Here is a 22,352-nt window from a genome sequence, read left to right as displayed (position 1 = left end):
CATAAACATAAAAATCTTTTTGTAGATTGGAATTGTAGACAGTCAGGTGGTATTTAATCAAAAATCATTTAAATGTCACTGACAGTAAGAAGGATGACTGTACTGAATGCAAACTGATACGCAGAATGGAGGAAATCACCAATTAAATAAGCTGACTTTAGGTAGATATGATTGTAGTATCACAGAAGTGACACACAGAGGATCCCTTAAATTATTCAGACAGGATTTAATACGGACATATGAACTCACTAAGTCCTGTTTTTTCAGCTAAGTGGGAGGTAAGAGGTGCCATTACCAGTATATTCTCAGGTGTGGTAACTCAACACATCTTTGTTTAAGGATGAAAAACATTACTAATCTTTTCAGAAGCTGGATTTGAAGTGTCCTAGATTTTCTGGGATGACAGTCAAAAATTTCCTTTGCTTATTTTTAGTTTAAGTAACTTCCTTCATTTTTTGTGAACATTATATATTATAAGGGGAAAGTAAATCTTCAAGATCTGCTTCCTTTATCCTGTGAATGATCTTCCATCCTGAGTATTTAAAATCTGCCTTCAATTGTAGTAGTCCTCTCTTGCTGTTTAAAAAAAGAACTTGCTTTGATACCTGTGTCACCAGAATTTCTTGTGTGTGCTTCAATCTCACTCCATTTAGGCAAATTAGGTATAGTTATCTTTCAATTAAGTAAAGTCCCAATGTAAGGAATAGGATAGCGTGATCTGAAAAATCTAGTGATTGAGTTATATTATAGATGTACTTCATGTTATATATACTTCATGACTGGAGTTGTATCTATTTCATGAAAAAGCTGGAACCAGGATACTTTGTACATCAAAACTCAAACTAATTTTAGTGGAGGTTTCTGGTGTGGGTGGAACAAAATATTGGGACTGATAATGATTATTATAGTAAAATGGGCTTAGATTATTTATAGACTTAAATATATGGATTCATGGTTTGTTGCTAATGACTGGTTTTGTTCAGATATTCTGAGTAATGAATGGAGACACTTTGGTCTGCATTACCATCTGTAATCCTGAACATTATGGTAAGTATGAAGGAACATACCTTCTAGATATGATGGATTGTCATAATGGACTTCCATAAGCACATACTGAGGGTCTGTTGCTGTGCCAATGGATAAACCAACATGAGGAGGATATGTAAAGCCCTAGAATTTGAAACATGCAAGTCTGGTTAATAGGATTCATGTTCTGACCTCAAGTCAGTTTTGTTTTGATCAATAAAGCAATGATACAACAGTAAAAAAATATATAAACTATGGAAAAGTAGCACTTCACTGCTTCTGAAACTTACTGGACACGGCATCATGGAGTAATATATACTATGAAATACTACTGAATGCAATAAACTAAACCACTAAATCCATATAAACCATTTAGCCATACTGTTCACTAAAATATTATTCATTTTATGTTGGTTGCCTAGGTTGCTAAAGGAAATAAAATAAAAAGTGTCAATGTTGCATCATCAAGAGAGTTAATTTACTTATGAAAGCTTGAAACTAAAGGAAAGGGCCCCCAGTTTTTAAAGCAAAAATTACCAGGGAGTATTCTGGTTGTATGATTTTAGTGTTCTTCCATGCATAAGTTATTGTATTCTGGGTAAAATTATTTGACCTACAAAAGTGACCCTATATCTATTAATGGAGGTCACTTATCAACTTCAGCTTACTAGAAATAAAGTCGCACTGTCTCAAAACTTCAAATAATCTATTTTTTTACATTTGCATTCTAATGTCCTATCATACTAGGGTTTTATATACATTAGGGCTAGGAACAGACATTCAAAAAGCCTGAGCCTGAATTGACTCAACCTTTGCAGGTTAGTCTAACCTGGCTAGGCTGAACTGGTTTCCAATCATACAGACCATCCCTCTGGCCTGAGGAAATTCAGGCACATGCCTGCAGTGGCTCAGGCTAGAAGCCAGGGGGTGCTAGAGTGAGCCCTCCCTTCCCTTGTACAGAGTTGACCTGAGGGGGTTGGGGGGGCATGGTGAGGCCCTGGCAGGACTCTCTCATTAGGGAGGTCTGCCTGCACGGTCCCAGGCTTTTCCCTGCTGCCTGCTCATGGGTCGGGAGTGTTGCCAGCCCCCAGCTAGCGCTCTGAGGCAAGGAGGGTGCGCAGTGCATGCATCTGTTGGTGATACGGAGCTTTTCACTCTCCCTCCCTGCTTCTGTATACTGTCTGCAGCAAACTGATAGGCAAGCAAGGGGGAAGGGGAGAAGGGAGGCTGATAACAGTGTTTATCACCATTATCTCAGTGTTTATTGCTCCATTCAGAAAACAAAGAGAGACTACCAGCTACCTGTTGTTTCAGCACATACACAGCATGTGTTCTGCTGGCTAATAAACAAGACACCTCAGCAAGGCAGAGGGGAAGGGGGGATTTGTACTTAGCAGGGAGTGTGGAGGAGGGGGCAGGGGAGCAAACAGCTCTTCTCACACAGCGTTTCCAAGGGAGGACATTAAGCTACCTGTTGATTAACTCCAAAAAGCCTGGCTGCCTTGATTATCTCCCACAACACGGACTGTAGCCAGCATGTGGTCTGCTAGCTAACGCAGAGATGTCTGCGTAAGGCAGAGGGGACAGGGGAATAATCCCTGCTTAGCAGGGAAAAGCCAGGCAGACACAGAGAGAAGGGGCCAGCCCTCCTGTGGAGCAGAGAGCCACACCCAGCCCAGAGAGCATGCTGGGATACTGGGGGTATCTGGTTTATCTTAAATCACCAAGGGGTCTGGGACAGACATTGCATAAACCAGTTTGACTCAGATCAGTTAAGTCTGATATTGTATTCAACCAAGTTTATCCCAAACTGATTTCAGCCATTTTCAAACAGGTTTATATACACTGAACATCTGTTCTGTTACAGGTTTAAACCAATTTCTGATCATTTAAACCCACTTATGTGTAATGTCTGTCCCTAGCCTAATGGATTAAGCATTACAATAATCCTATAAATACTAAAAAAAATACCATTCCTATTTTAACATATGGGGGAACTGAGACACTGGGACGGTCAATGGTACATTCAAAGTTAAATTCAGAACCCCTATTTCCCAGCAGAGGTATCCTTGTAAAGGCCCTCAATAACCTTGCTAAAACCATAATCTACTGATAAGGGTTTCTTATTTCACTTGAACCAAGCTAGTACAAAGTTACAAACCTTAAGCCAGAGTACAGCCAAAATGAGGAAAGCATACCTCAGTAGTGTACAAAGGTGGCTTAAAGGTCTCCTTTGAACTGCCCTGATTTTAGCGCTGCTGTCGGCATGACAATTCTAGTTCTACAGTAATGCAGCATTTCTAGGACAGTTCTAACTGCAGAGCCAGTCTTAGGGGTGGGCACTGTGGGCGACTACCAGGGCACTGTGGTCAGGGGGTACCAAACACACACACATACACGCAAACTTAGATATGCATGAGCAGCTCACACTCACAGCAATACTCTCCTCCCACCCCAGGCAGGAGAAGCGATGCCCAGCCCAGCCCACCCTCCACCTCCAGCTGCTGCTCAGGAGGAGCTATGCTGGGCATGTGCAGGCAGGGTGGCACCTGCTACAATCTACCTGCCTTGCTCCCACACAAAAGCAGTGGTGCCTGCTGGCCTGGTACACCATGCTGCTCCACATCCCTGCCGGACTGAGCCCCATGCCCCTGCCAGCCTGCCTCTGCCTGCAGCAGCACTGATGACTGCAACAGTGGGGGTGCGGAGGGAGAAGAGGGGTGCCAAAACACAAGTTTGCCATGGGTGCCATTTTCCGTAAAGCTGGCTCTAACTGGAACATCTGCAGCAGACAGAACATCCCTCTAGCAGATTCCACCTACTCCCCACCCCTCCCATTCTGACTCTCCCACCAGTTGCTTTCAGGAGGATGCCACAATGCCATTTCCTCCTCACCATGTTGCTCTCAAGAGGTGGTATCCTGGACGAAGCCCCTGCATATCCCTGCATGCCAAAGTAGTGATGCCATATAAAGAAGGACTGTGAATTCGTATTCTTCCTATTAAACCACTGTCCAGGTAATCAATGGCAAGGAATAATGTCAGAGAAAATTTGCTAATAATATAGAAGTGTTCATGCCCAAAGCTCTGTAGCATAAGATTTAATTCCCAGGTGTCAGAATGGAGAAACCTGCATTGTACACACACTCATTTAATAAAGCATCCTACCTCTCCTCCAATGGCCCAAGCAAAAATGACTGTCTCACACGTGAGAAAAGAATCTGGCATGTTGGGGTGGTAGCACTCATGGCCATAGTCCAGAACGCTGTCATTCAGATTGCTACTACATTGATAGAGCAGGATATGATGTACTAGGCTCTCATGGCCCTTCTGAATCAAGGGTTCCACCTGTTGAGATAAACAAAGACATTTTGAGTGGCACTAGTTTTAGTAACAGCAAACATTTAGACAAGACCAAAAAAATGCATGGTGTGTTTATATTAACAGAGTAGACTTAGTTATAAAAATGGGAACCTGGTTGCAGTGTTTATAGTGCTACTTAAATGCTCTGCAAGATCAAGAAATACAGCTACTAAGATCAGGAACATGACAGCTCAATAGTAGTTTGGGGGAACTAGGCCAATGGTAAAGCAATTTTGATCTAGAGACTTCAAAAAGTTTCACACTGCTAGTAGGAGCCTCTGGAAGCTCCAACTATCAAGAAACAAATCCAGCAGCACTTGATATTAGTTCAGATGCTATATAGACATTATGGTATTTATGAGAAAATAGAATTAATTTTCCAAAATTTTACACTGTGGAGACTTCTTTAACATGAAGTGGCCCCTCAAAATTAGATGTACCAGGGATGTGCTAGAGGGTACATGGGATTGCCTGGGAGCCCATTGTTAAAATTATGCCTCTAAACTTAAGGACAGGCTGGAGAGAGATTGACTGGAGTGCTCATTCTACCTGGATGCTGCTAAATCATTCCTGCCAGAGATGGCATTCCTAGGCAAGCATGAATACTTCTGATGAACAAATTATTATACTTTTTTTAACAGAACAATTTCTGCTCGGTATTACAATATTTGGAAATATTTTTCAAAAAAGAGGACCTCCCGCCTCGCTCCGCATCCAAGGTTTTCATCCCATCTGACTCATGCTCCTTCAGATTACATAAAATGAGCAAGTACTGTCCCATACCGTCAAAATACTCAGTTTATTTTTTAGGGGCTGCGTGCTCTCCTGACATATAACCTTTAATATGTTGGTTTGTCCTGTACATATTATGAGGCAAGCCATGTCTCCTTTTCAGTTAAGATTATACTTTAAATGGGAAAATGAATAAATGCTCCAGATCTGTATAACTCTGTACAAATAAAGACATTTCTGGTACATGGGAAGCTTGTAACAGGGATAAGGAAGAACACTTTTGAATGATTTGTTGAAATATTTGTACATCGTTACTGTCTTCAGCTATCAATGTCACTGTACCTTATAAAATGATTATGTAAAATCCAGACCATCTAAAGCCTATAATGTGTACGTAAATACCCCTCCACAGGAGAATACTTGTACCAGGCAGTACTATCCTACAGCAGAGTTAATTAGTTTACTGCACCCTAATAGGGGCACAAATACACTGTGATGCTTTACAGCGGAGCTAATTGGTCAAGTGCAGTAAAGCACACGTGTACATACACCCAGTGTTCCCACAGTGAGGAGATTTCACCTGGACTAATGATAATCCAACATTCTTTCTTGACCTGATATTGTTTCCTGCCCCGAGCTCTTTGTAGAGCAGCTACATATCTATCCAAGATGTGCAGAACTCAAAAACCACATCTATCACTTTGTCTTAGAAGTTATATAATAGTATACTCCAAGAGCTCAGAAAGTCCATGGAACTTATGAATGGATTCAGTGGAAAGGTTATGGGAAATGTTTTCCCTTTATCTACCAAGGAAATAAGGGTACTCTTTTCCAAACATGTGACGTTCCTGCCTGCTGCTGCAGGATCCTAGCACCTGCTGTGCTTACACTTACTACTTCAAAAACAACTTCCCTTCAAAGCAATGGGACATCACCAAAGTTAGAAATTCCCATCCTGTCATCAACATCTTATTGGAAGTTATCTAAACAAGAATATACTATTTCAAATGAACATTTTTGTTTGGCTTTCTTTGACTGTCTCAAAAAAATCGTTTAAAAACAAACAATTTAAGAATCCTTGACTTGTGTGTCTGCAGTGCATTTTTGAGAGGTTTTCAGGCACATTTATAAATATGCATTGTTAAAAATATTAGTGAAGCAGCAGACAACTTCTAAATCAGATAATTGGCTCCTTCCCCCTACCTTGCCAATTCTTATCCAGTTCTTTTAATGGAAGGGACATTTGGCCATCAATTAGTTGCTATGATTTAAGGTGAAAGAGAAGGTAGAACGGTGACTCGTGTTACTACAATATTAGGTTCCCTGTTTTCTTCACTCTTTAATGGCTTTTCTGTGGTAATTTAGCTGTTGCTGAAATGCAAGTGAGAAACAGCTGTCAAAGTTCATCTCTATGCCATGTCATAAATAAGCCTTGAGGAAATATTGAGTACCAGAGCATGTCAGTCAGTTCTTTGCCCATAGGCAATAGTGAATTTTCTGCCTGACTTTCCATACTACCAGAGGCTTGAAGAACAAGACACCCACATCTAACCCAAATCAAAATGCTAAAAGCCTTCGGGATTCTAAAAAGTACATAGAAATTCTAAATTCTTTTATTTTTCAAAACAATCTCCAAAAAATGGCTTTCTTTTTATTTATTTCTGCCATTAATTCATGCTGATTTCCTTACTGCTCTACTCCTTCCTTGGCATGAAAGGCTGTGCATTGACTAAAATGCAAAGAATGCCCTTTATTAGAAGGACATGTTCTAAGATTTCCTTCACCCAAGTAAGATCTTCATGAAAAATGGTTAATTTAGTACAAAATCCTAGGTATATAAATTATGGTTGTGTTTCCCCTTACTGATCATTAAAAATATCAGTTGTTAACACTGTGCCATTGTCTCAAAAACATTTTCTATTTTATCTACAGGAAATTATAGAACTGATTTTTTCCACCTGCTGATGTAAACTGAAATGTCTTCAGAACAGCACAGAGTACCTGCCAATATTTTTATTCAGCTTCAAACAATGCAACAGTGATGATCTTTTAAGATGCTATAAAAAGTAGAACCCCACATTTTTAAATATTTCTCTAAAAAATCCTATTACATTTTCATAAAAATACTTTTGTTTATAGAGAAAGAAAACATTGGGAGTTTCTAAGTGGCTGATGAAGTCCTAAAATGAAGGAGTTTTTTTCCAAATATATGCCCTCTGCAAGCTAAAAAATGCCTTCTGTACCTCAGACTATAGAGGTTATAGTGTTTGATCTGTTTGGCCAATCTTGATTAGGCAAACCGTGAAGCTTTTAATTGTTTGTCTAGCTATAGTTCTACTGTTTGTAAAGCCCATTTTTGCAACACAAAACACTTCAGAAGATCATTAAGTAGTTTAGGGATCTTCACTCCACAGTCTGATTTTTTTCCTCATAATCTGTGTTTGTAACCGTACTCAAATTAAGGATTTAGCAGAATGCCAAACTTGGGTGCATAACCCAAATTCTTCATACCTATTGAACTCAGAGTAATTTCATTGAAGTCAATGGTGATACGTCCTATTTACAAAGCAATAGTTGGGAGCAGTTATCTGGCCTCTTCCAGACTCTAATACCAAATTATTTAAATAAATTAATTCATTATTTCTTTTTTTGCATATTATCCCTCCATCTACTGCCAAAACACAACCATAATATAATATAAATATCAAGTTTTGACTCCTAGCCCACTGTAAACTAGCTTCAAGGCACTAATGTGAGAATAACACTAAGCAGGATGAAAGTTCAAATTATTCTAATGCTTTAAGAAATTAGGTTTTCTATTAAGAAATATGTTAATCAGAAATCTTGGAAATCAGACTTTCTGCTTGTTCTCCTTTTCCATTGGTTTTTGTTTGCTTTGTTTCCTTTGATGTTACAGCTGTAGCTGTTTGTCCAAATGAGCTAAGCCAGCAAAATATACTCAACCTCAATTCCCTTAAAAAAATCTCAGTAGCTCATCTGGTCAACTAAAATTAGGAAAACAAATTTTAGATTTCTGTATGTGTGTGTTTGTGCGTGTGTGTGTGTTTGTGTATGGAAATTCCAGTCTTTCAATGTGCATAGAAATGCCAGCTCTTTTCATTTGTTTTTATTCAAAAGATGTTTTCAATTTCATTTTTATGCTTTAAAATCTTCATATAAAGATGTGCCTGCCATTAAGTATTACATATTTATACGAGTCCTGGCCTAATTCTGTATCTATTTACTTTGGATTAGCATGAGGAATACCTAAAACACAGTAGAGACCATACAGGAATAGTTTCACTAAAATAGTGGGTCTGAATAATGCTCCATGTCCATTAATGAGAAGCAAAGGTACCTCTACAATTCCTACACCAAAGTCTGTAATACAGGCACTGCAAACTGTCAAAAAGGGCTCAGCTTCAGCAATGACTAGTTTTGTCTTAGGCTTCTGTAATGTGTACCAGGGTGTAAATGTGCCCAGTGGCTGTTTCAACCTGGAAAAATTAATCTATGGTTTTACCAGGATTGACAGCCATTCCACACAAGCAAAACTACCTAGAGCCCTTTGACTCCCTTGAGAACATAGCCATGTATTACCCCCATCCCTTGTCTGACCTCGTCTGACCTTCTGTAGAACCTATACTCTACTGTCAGCAAGGTACTATAGGAGGATGTACTCTCCAGGGTAAATGCCATTCAGCAAGATCAAGGTCTTACTTAATAGCTTTGAAAATGTAAATACATTTGATTGCAGCTCTACTGGACATCCATGTTGCATTGCTCAATGGGGCAGATTAACATTCTAAAATGTAAAAAACTGGACTGGAAAGAAATTACTTAAAATATACATTTACTGTTGATGTTCAGGCTAGCTTGCTGCTTGGAATACTTATTTTATCTGTCTAGTTTCATCAAGCCTATGAATGACCAACAGCTAAAAGGGATGATAGTGCTTCATAAACTGTCCATGAAACTCCAGTACTCTGCCTATTTTTCATTGGAGAATTCAGTGATGCTTTGATCTCCACAGACTCTGGAGATGTACTATGTTCTTAAGCTAGGTACAGACATGCAGGGAGGTTAAGGGGAGTTTAGATTGCATTAAAAATGCAGACTTTGCTTCCCTCCTGAATCCCCCAAGCCTCTTACCTGCTAGATGCCCACCTCCCCACACCCTCCCAGTCTGACTTACCTTAGTGTGGGGGGGGAGGCATTCTTAACTTGATTTTACCTTCTAACCTCCACAAATGTCTGTATGTACCCTTAGTGTCCACCTTTGCCTTCTCTAGGCCTTTGCCCATCACATCTTTTATTATTAATTGGGTCATTTCCCTGATTTAAATAATGAACTCTTCACGCTAGGGACTGTGCCTTCCTCTTAGCTGCAGTTCAACATTTTCTGTTGAATTTTTTTTCATGAAAAATTGAGTTTATGAATAAATAAAAAAATCAAAACCAGGAAATAGTTGCATATATTTAAAACATTGAGGAAAGTGGAATTTGACAAAAAACTTAATATTTTTCACTAGACATTTTTATTCAAATTAGAATATATTTTGGTTTCTATTTTCTGCAGGAAAAAGCCACATTTTCTGATCCCCTCTGTTTCTTATGCTGATTAATACATCATCACACAACTCAGGACAAGTCTACTGGATAGAATCCTCTGGAATTGGCTCTTTGTAACTGGAGTTAAAGCCTGGTTCCAGGATGCCGATCTCCAGAGCTCATTTTTATCATAGATGCGAAGAACCCAATGAGTTTGGAGGCCACAAACCTGTCCCCATTATGGCCTTGCAAAGACCTCCAGCCAGTGCAGAACATTTGTCAGAAAGTATTAAATTAAATGCACAGAATAGCCAGGAGCCTTTGCCCACCGCCCATGTGCATTCTTAAAGAAAAATACTCTAAACAGTGACTTTTCAGATATAAACCCCCCTCTGAAGTTTGCATCCAGTCCAGTAGTAATTCTTTCCTTATTTCTAACTAATCAGTTTCCATTTCTTCCCTTTTATGTGCACACACACACACACACACACTACACCCCTACCCCCACACACATATGGGGGGGGGGGTTTATGTATGTATATATATCCTTTGAGCGGGTTGGGGTGGACTTGGTGGGACCTCTGGAGCCCAGCCCAAAGGGATTTAGGTTTATTTTGGTCCTGATTGACCATGCCACCTGCTACCCCAAGGCAGTGCAGATCCGCTTGGCTTCAGCACAAACAGTGGCCAAGAAGCTACTATGGATTTTCTCCCAGGTAGGCATTCCTAAAGAGGTTTGAATGGACCAGGTCATGTCCTTCATGTCCCATTTAGTACAGGAGGTCTGGGACTTACTGTAACTCCATTCAGTAAGGATTTCAGTGTATCATGGATGGCCTTGTCAAAAGGTTTAATCAAACACTAAAGGGTATGTTGTGTATCAAAGGAGCCACACAGTTGTTATTACCCTACTTGTTGTTCACCATAAAAGAGGTTCCACAGCTGTTCTTGGGCTTGTTGCCCTTTGATTTACTGGATGAAAGACCTCCTACAAGAGTCCTGGCAGGCCCACAGGACAGAGACACAAAACATAGCTCAGTATGTGTTGAAACTGTGGGAATGGTTAGACCTGATGGAGGCCCTCACAAGGGAAAATCTTGTTATGGCCCAACAAAAGCAAGAACAGCAAGATAATAAAAATGCTCAGCTCCATGTCTACCAGCCAGGGGATTGAGTCCCACTATTACTCCCTTCCTCTGAAAGCAAGTTACTGGTGAATGGCAAGAACCTTTTGAGGTCCTGCAGAGGGTAGGCCAGGTAAATTAAGAGGTTCACTTGGATGGGGAAATGGTGAGATTCACAGATATACCGCATTAACCTGCTAAAACCTTGGAAGGCTTTAGAGGTCTGTCTGGTCTGTATGAGTCTACTGGAATCTGGCCTGGAGACTTTGGACCCTCTCCTGGATCTGATAGCTGACCTCGAACTAGGGGAGACCTGGACCTCAACTCAATGGGCTGGAATAAAGAGCCTCCTGTAAGAATTTAAAGAGGTGTTTACTGTGGGGTTAGGCTGGACTACATTAATCAAACAATGGATTATCCTGTAGTCAGGCTCTGCAATTCAAAAGAAGCACTCAAGAATACCTGCCTGACTGAGGGAAGTGGTGAAACAAGAAGCTAAGTAGATACTGGACTTAGGGAGATTAATGAGTAATATCCTGTCTGCTCAAGGGCATGGAGCCAGCTGACAGGGATGATTGCCTGATCCAGAGGAAGTTAAAAGCTCCCAGGGAGGGGAGCTGAGGAAGACAGGGAAGGCTGCAGTGCTGAGGAGGCAGCACAGAGCTGGGATAGCCCTCTCCAGGCCCAAGGAAGAACCGCAGGTTTACATAAACCCTTTGTTGCTTGTTTATGTGTTGATTTTGTTATGGATGTTGGTTTTCTTGGGGGGACAAATTTACCCAAGAGAAAATAAAAAGCTGAGTAACAACCCATTACAGAGTTTCTTTGCTGAGCCTCTAAATCACACTATTTGAATCATGCATATATTTGTGCACATATAAATTTGTGCAGAGTATACATTCTGGAACCCTATGTATATCTGCTTGTATATATATGTAGGGTTCCAGAATTTATACAGTACCCAACTATATATGGTTGATATACACAGTAGTGCCCAGTGCAATAGTTTAAATAGATTTTAAAATGTCCACGAAAAATATTTTCAGGAAAAATATAACTGATATTTTTTATTACTGAAATCCATTGTTTCTTAATTCAAATAAGACCAAATGTTTAAATGTGGAGTGGGGGGGGGGGGGGGGGAATCAGCCTGCAATAGAAGTAACCAAACAATTTGAATAGGTAGATTTCCACTAGAGGATGGAAAATTTCCAGATGAAATATAGAGGCTCCAGAAAACTTTAGAAATGTAAACTTTCATGATTTTTTTTAGTATTTGGGGAGTTTCTTCAGTAAGAGTTTGACAAGGTAACCTCAAATTGAAATAACTTTAGTTTTGTTTGTTTATTTTTTAAATTGCAGTGCTGGAGTTTGGGTTTAATTGGTTTTGAAGATAATTTAAACCATATCACATGGTCAATGAAGAAAAATTCTGTAATCACTGTGAGGAAAATGTGTTTACCATGTTAACGGAAAATATTGTTCAGGGCACTGACATTTTCTGTTTATGGTAAAAATAAAATAAAGCACATTTGTTGGCCTATTGCCTGTGTTGCCTAATGCAGTAAAGGCCTCTCTTTAAAATTTGACTAATATAGTGCAATAACACTTGATTACAATACTGTAGTTTGAAGCTGCAGAATTTCCACTTGAATAGAATATGCAAGTATATCTATTTTTTCTTATTGGTCATGGTCCAAAAGATTTAGGGTCCAAAATGGGAAATACCTCCCCTAGTTTTGGTTCCATGAGATTGGGATCAGCCTGGATTTCATATATTCTGTGGGCCAGCTCAATAAGTTTGGCCGTTGAACCCTAATCTCACCCCACCATCACTGAGTAGGCTAGATGGCAGGCCACCACCGCTCTTACATGCCCCTCTTGTTCCCTCAAAGGTCAGGCTCAGTTTGGCTACGGTATAGGGTCAAGTATCCCCACAAATGTAGGTAGCATATGCACATTCACTGACTGGGATGTTTGCTGGACTCATAAACTACTTGTGTACAAACATCTGGCCAGAACAGGAGTCTATGAGCCCTACCTCATGGACCTCCCTGATTTTTACAGGGTCTACGTATCCCATTAGATCTGGGCCCTCCCACCTTGCCTTAGACAAAAGTATGGAGTATCCACTGTCCATCTGTGGGAAGTCCTGATATTGGTGACATTTCTCCCCACATTAGAAGCACAGAATCCTTGCCTCTTTTCCTCCTCCTGGACTTCAGGGATGCCCCAGGTGACTGTCTTCTCTGGTACCCTCACTCAAGGGCTCTTGTCCTGTGTGGGGCCTTGGAGGAGATGGAGGTAATGTCCCCACCAGAAGCCTCCCTAGATACCTGTCTGGTTTGCCATGGAACCCCATCTTCCTCAGGCTGGTAGGCTGCCAGCTTTTCCAGGGATCCTGGCAGTCTAACTCTGCCTCTCTTAAGTTTGCTATCCTATGTGTAGCTTCCTCCAGGCTGGCTACCTGGTAGTGATACACCCACTTCTGGGTTTTTACTGAGAGGATGGTGCAGAATTGTTCTAAAGTCACTAGCTCCATGATCTCCACAGCTGACCAGGAGCCCAGGTTTAGCCATTAATTGCATGAGTGTTTTAGCTTTTGGGCCAGGTCCCAAGGCAATGCACTCAGTTCCCAAGCTGCTAACTGAAACTTGGAAGCTATAGGCCTGCTTTGTGAGACCCAACCAGTATAGTATGGCCACTTTGAGGGTCTTATAATTCCAGGCTGACTCTGCTCCCAAAGCCCAGTAAGTGGCTTATGACTCCTGATTCAGCAAAGGGACCACCCTCACAGTCCTCATGTCCTGTGGCCACTGATATGTCTCTGCCACCAACTCAAAAGTGGCATGGGCATCACTGCAAGGAGCTTTGCATATATCACTGCTATAAGCTTTGCATATATATATTGCATTATCAGACGTAAATGCTGAGAGATCTTGTTAAATAACAGTCTTCAGCTTGTGCCATGGTACAAAACTGACAGATGCAAGGTGAACCGTCTCTTTTTGTAAAACAGGCAGGTCATGATCTATTCAGCTCCCAGGTACAAATGAAATGTGAAAGGCATAGTTATCTTGGATATCTGTTGCTTTGTCTGCTACAATTAAGATTGATTCATAGTCGGCCAATGCAGATTTTGTAGACTGAACACGTGAAGCAACTACTCCTAGTAGATAATTTTGGCAAAGCTTGTTCACACATGGGGAAACCGCCAGCATTTGGCACATGTTTGTTCAAGTAGTCCCTTAATTTCAGGTTATCAATTTTCTCCAGAGGAATGTTGGTAGCCATGAATGCCTCTACTAGTGAGAATGTAGACTCTCTTCTTGTCAAACTACTTTCAGTGGTTCTTTTAAAGATCAAGAACAGGACACGGTTGGTTGGTTGTTGCTCTGACCTTCAGCTTCTGCAGCAGCCTATCACTTCATATGTGATTCAGACCTTAAATGCTGATCAGTGCTGTTTTTCCTCCACATATCCAGAGTCACACTGCACAATGAACAAAACAATTTACCACCGTCTGCATGCAAGGTTCCTACAGAGAACTGCCGTATGTGATTCTGAGCTGAAAGGCATTTAGCTTTCTTAGACTTCTTTTCACTCATCATCTTCAAACTGCAGCATTGCTGTAGCGTTGCATCTGGCTTTTTAAAATTTGATGCCGAAACCCTTTTGCTTTCCTGACTAGCACCTTCACTGAGTCTATGTTACTAGCTCAGCCTTTCAGTAGCTCTCTCTCAAACCATGTGCTCTATGGCTGCAGGGGTTGCTATGCTTTCTTTGTATCCCAATACACTTTTTTTTTTTCAGGTAATTCTGTGCAAAATCGTGACAAACACCATTTTTTGCAGTGATTCTGGAAACCACTGTTTTTTGCAGTTTCCACAAACATTGCAAAACCCTGAATTAAGTAGGCCCCTATCTATAGCTGATGTTGGGTTTAAAAATGCTCCTGTTCTCCACCACATATAATGGGTTATCATTCAGTTTTTTATTTTCCCTGGAGCAAACTTGTTCCCACATGAAAGCCAACATCCATAACGAAACAAAAACATAAAAAAGCAAGAAAGGGTTCACTCAATCCTGTGATCCTTCCTTGGACCTGGAGAAGACTATCCTGGTTCTGTGCTCAAATCCTTTCCCTGGGAACTTTTCAAACCCTCTGGGCCAGACAATCATCCCTGTCAGCTGGCTATGTGCTCCTGAGCAAGTAGGCTACTATTCATTAACCTGCCCCCCCACCACAGCTGGGCTCCTGCCCCTGAGCCATGCAACTGGTTCCAAACTCCTATAGATACACTTGTGTGTGTGTGTGTGTGTGTGTGTGTGTGTGTGTCTGTCTGTCTGTCTGTCTATTGTAACAGAAAGGCTGGGGCTTTCTGTTCCTTTAAGGAAAAAGCAGCCCAGTGAGGAAGTTCTGCAGGCCAGGCAGGGGGCAGCAGCTGCAGGTCACTGTGGCAACGGGGCAATTGGGGCAATTAGCAGGCACCTGCAGCCATCCCAGGTAGTCTGCTGACTGGAAGGGGGCAGAGCCCTTGAAGGATATAAAATAGAGGCTTAGGCTAGTGAACTAGTCTCTCCCTGGCAGCCACAGGGTAAAGAGCTCCTGGCCGCAGGGCTCCTGAAGGGACTGTGGTTCTGCATATGGATCCCCAGTGAGATGGGGAGAGCTCACTAGGATATAGCCCTGGGCTTGGAGGCTATCCTCGGTAAGAGGTGAGGGAAAGTCTTCCCTCTTAGAGGGGCAGAGGGCTGCTTCCCCTTTTGGTACGTATGTTGTAGCTCAGGGGCGTATGTTTATGTTGTAATTATACCGGTGATTTGGGTTGGGACTATAGGGGCAGTATACAGAGATCCCATTAGTGCCCAAGGGGCACATGATCACCTTGAGATCTGCCAGGGGCAGGATCAAGGCTCAAGTGACTGTTGAGCCTGGAAGGGGCAGAGAGTGAGGCCACAGAGCCAGACACGGTCTAGGGGCCTGGCACCTAAGAGGGGCGCAACCAGCCAGGGGCCCAGCACTCAAGGGGCACAGCCATACAGGGGTCTGGGCCCCAGCAGATAGGGGTCAGAGGCCCAGTGCCCAGAGGGGCCAAACCACAGCTATTGCCTCAAAGCTATATCCAACACAGTGGGCCTAGGCTGGAAGGCCTGGCTGGAGTAAAGAGGCAGAAGACAAGGAGGCCAAAGCCCCAACAGGATTGAATGATACTATAGTAACACCTGTGAGGCTTGGGGAATGATGTAGAGGAAGATTGAATCCACGCAATTAGCCCCTAAGGCTTTAGGTGCCCTGCAGGGCATGGTCAACTAGAGAGGTCCAGCAAGGGACCTGGGGCTAGAGAGGTTCAGCAAGGGGCTGGGGAGCAGTAGAGGCCAGTAGGGAGCTAAGAAATCCCAATGGGAGTCTAGGTGGACTGGGGTCCATGCAAAGGCCTGTGAGCAGCATCCCTCTTATTTTTATTCCATCAAGTCGTGGCGAGTGAGAAGGGAAGGAACCCTAAGAACAGAGTGGGGCATGGTCATGGAGCCACCAAGGGGTGTCAGAGTTGTCCCTGGGATCCCAACGTGCTACTTCTATCTACCTATCTATCTATCCATCTCCTAAATGAAATACAGAGGGGTTTCTTCAGTGTGAGTTTGACAACAAAATCTCTAATTGATATAACTTTTGTTTTGTTTGGCTGGTTTTTAAATTGTATTGTTGGAGTTTGGATTTAATTGCTTTTGGGGATAATTTAAAACATCTAGAAAGGTCGCTGAACAACAATTCAATAATCACTGTGAGGAAAATATCTTTACCATGTGAATGGAAAATATTGTTCAAAGCACTAACATTTTCTGTTCATGGTAAAAATAAAATAAAGCATGTTGGTTGGCCTATCGCCTGTGTTGCCTAATGCAGTAAAGGCATCTCTTTAAATTTGACTAATATAGCTCAATAAGACTTGATTACTGTACTGTAGTTTGAAGCTGCAGAATTCCCACTTGAATAAAATATGCAATCCCAGCTAAATATTATTGCTTGCATTTCTAAATTTATCCTTCTTTCCTTCCCCAACAAATCGTCATAATTTAAATAAAAATCCTAATGATGATTATGTTTTCCACAGAGGTTCTATGAGCCACTATACAATGATAAACTAAATTACTTTAAATGGATAAAAGGAAATATAAAAACAAAACAAAAATACTTTTCTCTTGCAAGTATTCAAAAAAGGCATGATAGAGGGGATTTTTGTTACAATTTTCATCCAGTGTGCTCTCAACTTTCAACTAACCGTTTTGAACTCTTTGAGAACAAAGAGATCCAGAACTTAAAGGAAAATGAAGAAGAGGGGGTGCATCTACACAAGATGCTGTGCAGTAGCTGAATAATACTGCGTGATCGCGCGCCACAGCACCAACAGTGCTAATACACTACTGCACAGGATTATTAGGCTACTGAGGAGTAGCATCACTAAAAACATATATGACTGAGAATTTAAGACTGTAGTAACAGTGAAGAAAAAAAAAGCAACCCTGAGGAGTTTTATGATGAAATGTCTGGGTAAAAAAAACCAACCAAAACAAAAAAAACGAAAACAAGGTCTCTTCAGCTATCTTATCTGGCAGTCCAAGCATAAAGAATAGAGACATTATAGTTGTGGTACTCAATATGCAGATTCACTTCAGCTTGATTTTGTTTAGTGCATGTAGTCAATAATATCATTACCTCTTTGTGAAAATAATATTACAATAAAGTAATGTATAACAAAATACATTATTTTGAAAATAATGTAAGATCAAAAGACCAGTACTGGTATTTGTTGAAAATATTCTTTTATTTTGCCAGGAAAATGTATTTAATTAATGTACTTCCTTTTTTTATTCATGAATATTTCAGGATTTACTTCTTTAGTTTGCTACTAAAAAATTGACTTGTGGGTATACATTTTTAACTTTGAGGAATGATGACAAATTTTATGTGCACTCAATCAGTTTAGTAACAATGCATTTTTTTCTGTTGCCTTACATGAGTATACAAGGAATTCTATTGAATATTCATATGTGAGAATTTACATGCAAGTCCAAAATGTGCTTATGGCGATAACCATGGCAGTAAAACCCAAATAAATCCACATTCTAGCAAAGGAAACACCCAAGAATAAAACACAGCCAAAAAATGGATTAAAATTATAGGTAAATGTCAGAATGGAAAAAGGCCGCATCTACATGAGACACTGACTACACAGTCGTTACTGCACAAGTATACACAGGCAGTAAACGACTGCACAGTAACTGGAGTTATTGTGCAGTATTGTCACCAAATGGCTCTGAGGTGCCAATGACTTAGCAGTAGCTCATTGCTACTGAGCAATAGCGTCGCATCATGCTTCATGCCACACAACGCTACTGCGCCAATTGTTGGCACTGGATTTATAGCCCAAATACCTTGTTCTGGGTGGACCTAAGCTCTCAGGCTGACCACAACCTCTCCATTCAATAATAGGAAAAATGTATTGATATACAGTGATAACAGATAAGAATAATGCAAACAATTCTATATCTACCAGCCCCAGGGTTCACAGTCAAGGTATGTCTAGCCAGTACACAAGCTTCACTCTGAGGCTCTCTCTTAAATGTCACATGTCAGCAGCCTGGAGGTTAGAGGCCGAGGCACCACCCAGCTCCCCCAAATGGGGTGGGTGAGACAGGCTGGTGCTGTGCCCTCTGTCCATGGTGGCCTTGGGTTTGATCTTAGGGACACTTTTCTGCTCTGAAATCTCTCCTTCTGTATTCTTTCTCCCTCCTGATGTCTCTTCATCTCTGGGCACTGCTGATTGGTCTCCCTGTGGTCATCATATTGTTCACGTTCTGTCCTGCCAGCATAGTCCTTTGTTTCACAAACACATCACATGCACATATCCTAATTTGGGCTTTACTGCTTTCCCTCCTAATTTGGTCCATTTACCAAAACCAGAAATCCCAAGAGCCCTGCACTTGGGCACTGTGACCTGGTGCCAATGCTGCAGAGTCCCTTATTTCATGTTATGGAACAGCGTGGTACATGTCTTCAATTTCCCAGCCTGTGCATCTGCTTGATGCTTGCCTGTATCAGATACAGTGGGCCTTGAAGAAACTGTCACAAACAGGGTTTTAGAAATCAGTTAACCCTTGCCATTGCCCTAGACCTTTAATCTAATGTATATCTACTTTACCTACAAGCCAATTCCCAAAACCAAACCTCTAAATACCATTTTCAAGCCACCAATGAGTTATTGTGCAGTCAGCTTCTCATGTAGATGTGGCCAATGTTACCAAGCTATACTCTCTCTGGAACACTGGAAGCTTATCAGATGCATTCTTCAGAACTTCAGATCTTTATTTTTTTTATTGTTCACCTATACTTACCTATAGTTTACCTGTTGGTTATCTATGTTTATTTTGGGGTTTATCTGTTTCAGATCAGATACTTAACCTGTGACTTACCTGTATCTGGAGCACTGGTATAAGGTTTTATAGCATTTACTCAGAGGGTATTGTTTATGTTATTTGTTTGGATATCATATGCGTGTATGTGTGTGTGCATGTGTGTGTGTATGTACATCGACGTGTGTGTATGTATATGTGTATGTACTTGTGTATGTATATGTTTATATCCATGTTTCTTTTCCTTGTGATAAGTTAATGTAAATAAATTTGTATCTGGTTAGGTCCCCTGATTGTCCTGGCCTGGTTCTATAGAGACAGAGGAAAACTGAGTGCTCTGCAGTTCCCCAGAGCACACCTGCCAGCTAACAATTCCCTTCAATTGGAGAAGGGGTGTATGTACCAGAGTATACCTGAGCCACACTACAAAACTGTACACAGGGCTAAAAGTGAAAGGGGAATAAAGAGAGAGAGGGAGGGATCAAGAGGGAAATGAGACAGTAATATTAAGCATAGTATGAAGATGACCACACAAAACTAGTTAAAAGATTTGGAAGTTCAGTCCCAGAGAATTAGACTGTACATGAGTGTGCCCCCTTCAGTATGCTGGAATTTATTTAAGAGTTTAAATTAAGGCACTGGCTCTTAGTAAGATGTCAATGTAGTGTAGAGATACCTGAATCAGCTTTAAAATAGCTGGATCTGTAAAGGTAAAAGTCTAACCATGACTATGCAGAATTAAACAAGGGCTAATTAACTGTCAACAACCCAGGTATTTCAGCAAAGGGAATAGCTGTAAACTAGAGATGCGTCTTAATGAAGGTATTTGACTGCTGCATTGAAGCCATTTTTTCAATGAATAAGAATAAGGGAATGATCATTTTGACACCTTATACATATAACTCTGTCTGCTGCAACGCGCCAGAAATCCAGCGGGTCAGAGCAGACTCCATTCATCGAGTCTGCTCTGCATGTGAGCTGACATGCACTGCGCTGCATTGCGTGCAGTTGTATAAGTGATGAAATTCATGTCAGTGCACAGAAAATGGCAGTGGTGCACTTTTGAACCTTCTATACGTTTTAATTCAAAAGTGTGTTGCTGCCACTTTCTCAATGCTGATGCACATTTTACCATTTAAAGGAATGCATGCACTGCAACAACTTAGGTGATCAGAGCTGGTAGACTCAGATGGGATTTTTTGATGATGACCACAAATTACACCATCCACATAACAACAGAGTAGTCACATAATTCCTATTATTAAGCAATACAGAAAAAAAGACACTTCAGGGAAGATTATACCCAATAAGAATCATGGAATCTGATCACAAAAAAATAAGAGGTTTTAATTGGAAAAGTCTGAATTTCAAGCCAGTTCAGTAAGGTGCTTTTTGATATTGTGAAATCTAATGGGCCTATTCAGACTTGCAGTGAAGAGAGAGGCTAGATCGAAGAGCAGACAGCTTGCAAGTTTTATGGCACATGATACTGACTTTGCTGACAGGCTAATTTTGCTGGCTTGGAATAGCTTTGCACAGGCAATATATGACTAAAATACAGAACTTTCGTTTTGTTTCAGAATGTATTATGCAGTTTGCCAGAGCTGTTAGGTTAAGCAAACGTAAAAGTTCAGGCCATAGAACAACAAGCAATTACTGCCTAGTATCATTCAATATAAAAATCAGTGCCCCCATTTAACTACCAAAAACTACAGGCTGTCTCTCTGGCTTTCAATCAATCAGTCTCTTAAACTGGAGTCCCTTTGTATTTCTTCACACTGGGGTCTCTGGTATTGCTAAAGCATTCCCTTGTCAAAAAGCCGAGTTACCCATGGCAACCAGATTTTGGAGGGTTTCTGCTTCCTGATCAGAGATTACTATAAATTTGAAAAATTAAGCTTAACCAGCTGCTGCTGATCTGTTTCACTGTAGATATATTTTGATAGTGATTTCCTAGTGAAACGAAGACTGGAAATGTGAGTGCTCCTATAACCTATGCGGATGACTGATCTTCAATATTTTCAGTCAATTTTCAATAATATGTTTTTCTTGCCAAAATATATGGCTGTCCTGATTATCCTCACACTCATCTTTTAAAGGTAAATAGTAAAAAGAACAGTGCTTTTAAAAAACCCAAACTGTTTGAAAACTAAAATTAAAAAAAAGCCTTTATAATAGGATAAACCAAGGGTGCTCAAAATTATTTTCCTTTCCTAAGCAAAGTTGTGTTAAAAATTCTTTATTGTGGTCTCCCCCATTACCAAACATATTGATGCTTAGCAATTAATTTTTACCAATGCCAATATGATAGCCTGAAATTGATCTTTTTGTACTTGATGCCAGTAGTGACTGTCACAACCCAAAGTTGTGATTTGTTGTTTTTGTGTGCTTCGGCACCGCTAAATTATGTCCCCGCCAAATTGCAGCTTCTTTGCACAGTGGAGTTTTCTGCTAGAACCCGCGTGCAAAAGAGTATTTCCCGCCGTTTGTAGCCTTCTTTGCATGGTGCATTTCTTTTGCATCATAGTGATGCACGGTGCAAAGGAGTTCCTGCCATTTGTATTTAGATTCGTGCCACGTTATTGGCCGGTTCTAAATGTAGGCATACGTGGCAGCTAGCTATTGGCTTGCTAACCGTACAAAAGGCTTGGGTATTTTCCGCCCAAGTCGGAGAGAGAGGAAACCTGGAGAGATACAGAACTCGCCAGGAGGAGGAGACTTCTCGCTGTGTGAAGATCTCCAAGCGATGTGGACCCTTGCGGACCCAACGCACCTTTCTTAAGCAGGCAACGGAGGTCTGTTTAGCTTCTAGCCTCTCCCCGTCACCGAGCGCAATCCTAGACGTATCCCTATCCTATATACCCAGTTTTCGAACCCACAGAGTCTTAACAGCTCCGGGGGACCTGGGAACCGAACAAAACCCACAGAGATTCAGCCACTCCGTGAGGAAAGAATTGCCGAACCCGCGGAGCCTAAACCACTCCGGGGTCAAAGAACCGAGTTTGTCAGAGTCCTCCAACGAGGATTCAAACGGAGCTGCACCTGGAAAGCTGTCCAGCCTACACCGCGACCACCTTGGGTGTAAGTAAATAATCTTTTCAATCAACCATTACGCCTCCGTAACTGATTCTAGCTCGCGCGT

At 41.2% G+C, this 22,352-nt stretch overlaps 1 protein-coding gene across 1 annotated transcript in view; it reads right to left on the bottom strand.

Moving 5' to 3' along the window:
- Positions 1-22,352, bottom strand: part of MOXD1 (monooxygenase DBH like 1) — a gene marked incomplete at its 5' end in the record, with an annotated part of 69,105 nt that overhangs the window by 19,796 nt on the left and 26,957 nt on the right. The window contains 2 exons of the mRNA XM_006034242.1: positions 1,068-1,170; positions 4,194-4,373. Of these exons, the coding sequence (XP_006034304.1) occupies positions 1,068-1,170; positions 4,194-4,373 (283 nt within the window). The remainder of the gene's footprint in view (positions 1-1,067; positions 1,171-4,193; positions 4,374-22,352) is intronic.

The sequence above is a fragment of the Alligator sinensis genome, unplaced genomic scaffold, assembly GCF_000455745.1.
Source record: "Alligator sinensis unplaced genomic scaffold, ASM45574v1 scaffold1338_1, whole genome shotgun sequence".
Taxonomy (NCBI): domain Eukaryota; kingdom Metazoa; phylum Chordata; order Crocodylia; family Alligatoridae; genus Alligator; species Alligator sinensis.
Note: the sequence above shows the minus strand (reverse complement) of the source record. Positions and strands in the feature narration are given on the sequence as shown.